At 42.5% G+C, this 6076-nt stretch overlaps 1 protein-coding gene across 2 annotated transcripts in view; it reads left to right on the top strand.

The window, feature by feature from the left end:
- Nucleotides 1–4282, top strand: part of ERP44 (endoplasmic reticulum protein 44) — a 47807-nt gene extending 43525 nt beyond the window's left edge. For both annotated transcript variants that reach the window (XM_038126233.1, XM_038126242.1), the window contains exons 11-12: nucleotides 1441–1543; nucleotides 3619–4282. In XM_038126233.1, coding sequence (XP_037982161.1) covers nucleotides 1441–1543; nucleotides 3619–3720 — 205 coding nt within the window. In that variant the 3' untranslated portion in view covers nucleotides 3721–4282. The remainder of the gene's footprint in view (nucleotides 1–1440; nucleotides 1544–3618) is intronic.
- The last annotated feature ends 1794 nt before the right edge of the window (nucleotides 4283–6076 follow it).

A 6076-nucleotide genomic window follows, 5' to 3' on the forward strand; every position in this document is an offset into this window, starting at 1 on the left:
TATGTGGTTTGGATGTTTTTGTTGTTTCTTGGGTGGCTTTGTATGGTGGTTTTATTTTTTAATAATAAGTAAAATCTTAATTCTGAGACTTTCATCTACCACTTCAGTAACCTGGACTCTTTCATAAACTGGCCCCAGGCTGTCTGTTGTAACCTCAGTGCTGCCACCAGCCAGTAGGGCTTGGATATGGTGCTTTCAGAGCTGGCCTACTAAAAGATTTCCTCTCTCTTTAGGGAGCTCATTGTCTTTTTGGAGAATAGGCACTTGGCAGGCAAATGAGACCATCACTATTTTATCCTCATCTGTTGGCCACCTGGCCCTATTCATCCTGCTGTTCCAGGCTGGAAATGATAGCAGGGAGTGTGCAACAGATAGGTTGTAGCTTCTCAGCAAGAACAGGCTGAGCTACACAAGGCTGCAGGCACTGAGTGCCCTTGCTGCATTAGGAGAGGAGAATGTCTCCAGCAATGTGCCTGCCCTAGAACAGGGCAGGAGCCCAAGGAAAAGCAGGGAGCAGTAAGTCTGCTGTCCCTATAACCAGGCTGGAACGGACCCCTTTTTCTCCATTGGTACTAATTCATGATCTCATCTGGGATAAGAAGAGGCCCCTTAAAGTACCAGTGTAATACTGATTGGTTACAGACATTGCTGTGATGATACCCTCTGAATCAATACTTACTGCATTTTATCCATAGCATTTTCTGATGATCTTAAATACTGTTGATAGTTTGTCTGGCCACACTTTCTTCCTCTGTCCTAAATGTAATTAGTTTCATGAAAGACTCCCTATAAAACCTGTGCCCATTCACACATTACCTTTACATTTCACGTGGAGTGCCCCCACTAGAGTTTTTTATCTCATCTTTAATACTTACTAGATTAACTCTTCACTTTGAGATTTTTAGTCAGCTTGACATTTCACAAATAAAACTGGATGCTGTAGTTTAGCACGTTTGCTGTGGGTGACAGTAGATGATCTCAGATTAGATTTACATTGATATCCTCTTAGTGCTTATCTGTGGTGTATGTGCAGTTGCTGAGGCAGTAGAGAGCCTTTCAAAGATGTTTTGTCAATAGTGCTCCCCAAGTGTCATTTGTATCTGTAAACTGTGCATTTGGAACCTGCTGTTCCCTCTTACATTACAGTTAGTGGGGAGCTGAAGGGAGTTCACAATGAAGTTATTGGCTGGTACAGCTCTGTGGGAGTTATTGAAAAGATGAAATACTTGCTGTGTTCTCAAGAGACAGTGGAAAGAAAAAGAAGCTGGTGGGATACCTTAGCAAACCATGTGGCTCCCTGTCCTCTATTAATCACCTAAAAGTAGGCATAGTGTGCTAGGTAAACAGAAGTTGGCTACTCCAAGCAGTGCACTTTAAATCTCCTGTGTTTGGACTTAACTTGTAATAAACATGTGGATGTTTCTGTTGAATTTGTTCCAGAGTTCCAGGTAAACTGAAGCAGTTTGTACTAGACTTGCATTCTGGAAAATTGCATAGAGAGTTTCATCATGGCCCTGATCCAACTGATGTAGCACCTGGTCAGGTAAGGTTACAACAAATACATTTCATTTGGCCATTTAGTAAAGACCTTTTTATTACTCTTTTTCAGAGCTGTACCTTCCAGTATATTTGTCCTTTTAACTTCTGTCTTTTGAAAGAGAAAATCTATTAACAGAAGCATAACATTACCTCTTTTGCTTGGCTCCTCAACCTTCTTTGGGTTAAGGCAGGGAGTATCAGGGGTAGTAGTCATTAGGGGTAATATGGTACCTGTTTGCCTTGAATAAGGGAAGAGTATAAGAATATTTATTTTCTCCACTGAAACAGGAGATCTTGGGCTTGGTGACTGTTCTGACTTCACAGAGCTGCTCTTAGGTTCTCCTGTGACTTCAGTGCAAAAGCTGATAAACCATCGTAGCTGCATTATTTCCCACACAACACACTACTGGAGGGTGCTTTTAAGGGGAAACAACAATTGATTGAATGTTTTATATATTAGCAATGTAAGCAGGAAGCAAATTATTAGAGCATCAAGAAAGGATGGGTGAGCAGTAATAGGCCTTACTCTGCTTTTGTTAATGCGGTTGACAAAACAGCATTAGCAGTGCTCACAGGCTGCACTTGTCAGTTTGATTTCCTCATGGTTCTACTCAAAGCTTGTCATGTTGCGTAATTACATGCCTGGAAGTCACTTCTGGGATCTCTTCAGGAACACAGCTACTAGACCCTTCTCCAGACAAAAGTCAGAAGCCCCTCAGTGTCAGAAAAGAAAGAACACGACCAGCCCCAATTCCCTCTGCTCATCACAGTCTTCTAATGGTGTCTCCATCAGCCTGGTATCCACTCGGCTCACATGCTTGGGGTCCTGCTGAAAAGTGCAAATTTAACTGTCAGGGAACATTTTCTCTACCTTGGGCACCCTCCAAAGAAAGAACTGTTTTTAAACGCTTCTTTCAAGGTATATATTGTGTTATCCAGGGCTCAAAGAGCCACTTCGGTCCCAGAGGAGCCCTGGTGCCCTTGTGTTGGGGAGCCTTGGGCCATTCCATGGCTGAGGGTCAGAAACTATTTATAGCTACAGGCTCCTTTTCCTGCTCATCTGTGGAATGTGGTAAGGATGGCACTGCTCTAAGTCGATTGAGTGCAGCCTCCTGTTTCCCTGCTCAAAAGATTTAAAAGTGTGAAAGCCCTGGAGGGCTTGCCTTGGCCAGGAGAATGACTGCTTTTGAATGTTGTCATGACTGGCTGTGAAAACATGTGGGCTGAATTGTCTCAGCAGTAATTCATTTGAGTTGTAGTTCCTGTGTTTCTCAGAAATTCATTGAGCAACCAGAATTCAGGTCATCAGGAGGAGGGGCAGAAATAAGGGCTGGAGACTGAGGCATAGGCCAGGCTCTTGCCCTGAGGAGGAGGCTTGGCTAGGGAAGGAGGAAGCCTGTGGAGTCCCTGGATCCTGCTGCCTGCCCATCTGGGCACAGGCACAGGACCCAGAGCTGCAGGCTTGCTCTTGCCTCATTTCTGCCTTGAAAAATACACACAAAACCTGGGATGTTTACAATCCCATCTCTGTATGGCATCCTGCCATCTTGTGGAAGATGTGGATGCAATGGAAATAAATACTGGCCTTCACTAAACTGGCAGCTGCTGTCGTGGGTCATCTATGCCCCTTGAATTGCATGTATTTTTGTATGGGGTGTTTTCTTTTAGTTTCCATGGAAAAGTAATTCTAAAATACTTTCACAGTGAAGTCACTTTTGCCCTGGTATATCTCAGAAAACACATGCAGATAAATCTAGAATACCCCCAAGGCAAGTGGTGGATTCAAGCAAATACACAGTGGGGTACATTTGAAATACTTCTGTGTGACTTGTATAGAAACTCATGTGATGGCCATTGCCCTTGAGATGTTACAACTAAAGGAATATCCTTAACTGGAATTGCTTAATTAATGTGTGTGTGTTCCACCTACTTGGGACTCAGAACATACCTTCCAAAAACCCCAAATTCAATTTATGAGGATGCTGCACATTCTGCATTCCCATAATACTAGAAATTCATTTAATGGAGATGAATGTTATTAGTCTAACAAACAATTTTACTGTTTGTTCTGTTTTTCAGCCAATTCAGGATTTAGCAAGCAGCCCACCAGAGAGCTCATTCCAGAAACTGGCACCCAGTGAACATAGGTACACCTTATTGAGGGAAAAAGATGAACTTTAAAAAACTTGAAATAATCTTGCAAGCCTTTCAGACAGCAGCATTGACTTCTGTGTGGTGGAAATAGTAAACCTATATTTTCATAATTCTATGTGTATTTTTATTTTGAATAAACTGAAAAATAATTTTTTCTCCCCAGGCTTGTAAATACATTTGTTTGGTGGGTCATTCTGTACAGCATCTTTCAAACAGTACATTCTTAATGCTATAGTAAAGTATCAGAGACCCATCCAGACTCTTGATCTAACTCTGTAAAACTTTTATAATCCAAATGAAGGTATCCATGCCAGAGACATGCTGTTAACTTGCACTATCCCATTAAATAGGACTTTTGGGTTGTTTTCTGTGTAACCTTGGTAGTATGTGCTTTTTCTTCTTCTGTGAACAGCTATCCTGGTAATCTATTTCTTTGTCACATTTTTCTCCAACTTAAGAGGGTCTTCTATTCTGGATACTTGGGAGGGGAATAAATTAAAGTTTTACAGAATCTTGTGTGGTGCTTTACTGGCTGTAAATATTTAAGCAATTAAACAATTCAGAATATTAAAATACCAAGTGAGGAGAAGAAAAGTTCTGATGATAATGGCTGTATTTTGAATGAAGGGGCTGTGCTGACCTGCTCCGATTTCCTGGAACTAAGATTGTTTTGCTGCCCACGAGGTTGTGGTAAAAGGACAGGAATGTTAAAAACCTTTCAAAATCAGAGAGGACTAGGACTGGACTGGCATCTTAGTCTGTCAGTCCTAAATTTATATCTGTATCTATGTTACCATTAGTCTCTGAGTATTTTGGAGGTTTTTTCCTTCTGGCTCCCTGCCTTCCTGGCAGACACTGTTGAACCAACCATTGCAATTTTTCTGTTACTCTCTTTGCCTGGCTGGTGCCTTACTTATTATGTAGTCTTTGAATTCTGCTCTGAAGAAGGAATTACCATTTTCCTTGTAGCATTCTAACATATAGTTATGGGTTTTTCTCAATGAACCTTCAAGCTGCTGCTGGGTGAGGTGAACACACAGTAACTGTGAGATGGCAGAGTATCTCTTTATTTGTGCTGCATTGCTGGAGATTACTGGATTTGTACCCTTTTACTGCACAGGCTGTAGGTCTGTGACTTGGGCTCCAGGGTTCAGTGTCCTTGGAAGCAAGTGTGTTCTCTGGACAGGTGCAGCACTGGGTTCAGGTTTACTTAGGAAAGTGTCCCAGCCTGTGCAGTCACTGCGGCCAGAGTTGATCCCATGCCAGGCTCCTGACTCAAGCCCCTGCAGCACCAGGCACAGCAGATTTCTAGAGAGCATTTCTGAGGAGAGTTGCTGGTACTACAGTAAGCTACAGCTGACTAAGCAGCTGCAGAGTTGGGAGCTAAAACAGTATTGTTTTATATAGTATAGTTACTGCAAAGCTTTATTTACAGCTATACTTTTTTGTTGGTTTTGTGAATCTGCATTTTGGAGTGTACATAAAATGCTTGAAAACCAGGTCTTCCCCTGCCCCATTCTCCATCTCATCACAAATCAAGCATTTTTGGCAGCTGAGTCACGCTGCCTTCCAGCTGAAATCAAAAGATGTGAGCGAGGTGTGGTTTTAAGGCTGACACTTATTATCTGCAGGTTGTGTTATGCAACTTCTGGAGGAGTTCTGGCACCTGAAATTTTAGTCAATTCTTACATGATACCTGCAAGTACTTACCTTACTCCTCTGAGGCTCCTATTTTTCCTTGAGATTCTTGGAGGAATGGGATTTATTATTGCTGTTTGGTGGAAGATATCTAAACTTCTCTTTCTGAAGACAGATGGTCATCATCCACCCAGCAGTCCACTGGCTGGTGCTTTCACCAGGAAGTGAAAGAGATGAACCCCCTCTGCCCTTCCTTAATTCAAGTTTGCTTTTGAGGGTAAGGACTTGCTCCCAGAGCTCTGGCATCCCCAGCACTCGGCTGAGAGTTAGATGTAACAATTTTATGACAGTGACATGCTCAAGTAATTTTGGTGGGCATTCATTGGAGTTGGACCTGATTCTCTTGGGTTCTTGATGACCACTGACCCAGCTGCACCCAGCAGTGGTCGAGTGCCTTTTCTTTTTGCAGGCATGAGGTTGAACAGCTAAAGCTGAGCTGGGCTTGCCCATTCTGCTGAGGAGGACTTGAGCTTCTACCTGAGAAAGCCAAGTGCTTGTCGAAATCCAAGCTGTGTTTCCAACTAAGCTCTTCCACTCTGATCATCTGTGGTTTTAACCATTTGGTGCTCAACTTCCCACTCCCTTTAACACTTCTCACAGCTTTTCCAGGAGAAGTTGGCAAAAATATTACTGTTATCCCCTTAGGGAACAAAATAATTCCAAACTGTTTTCCACTGACCTTGAG

The sequence above is a fragment of the Motacilla alba genome, chromosome 2 (genome assembly GCF_015832195.1).
Source record: "Motacilla alba alba isolate MOTALB_02 chromosome 2, Motacilla_alba_V1.0_pri, whole genome shotgun sequence".
In the NCBI taxonomy this organism is placed as follows: domain Eukaryota; kingdom Metazoa; phylum Chordata; class Aves; order Passeriformes; family Motacillidae; genus Motacilla; species Motacilla alba.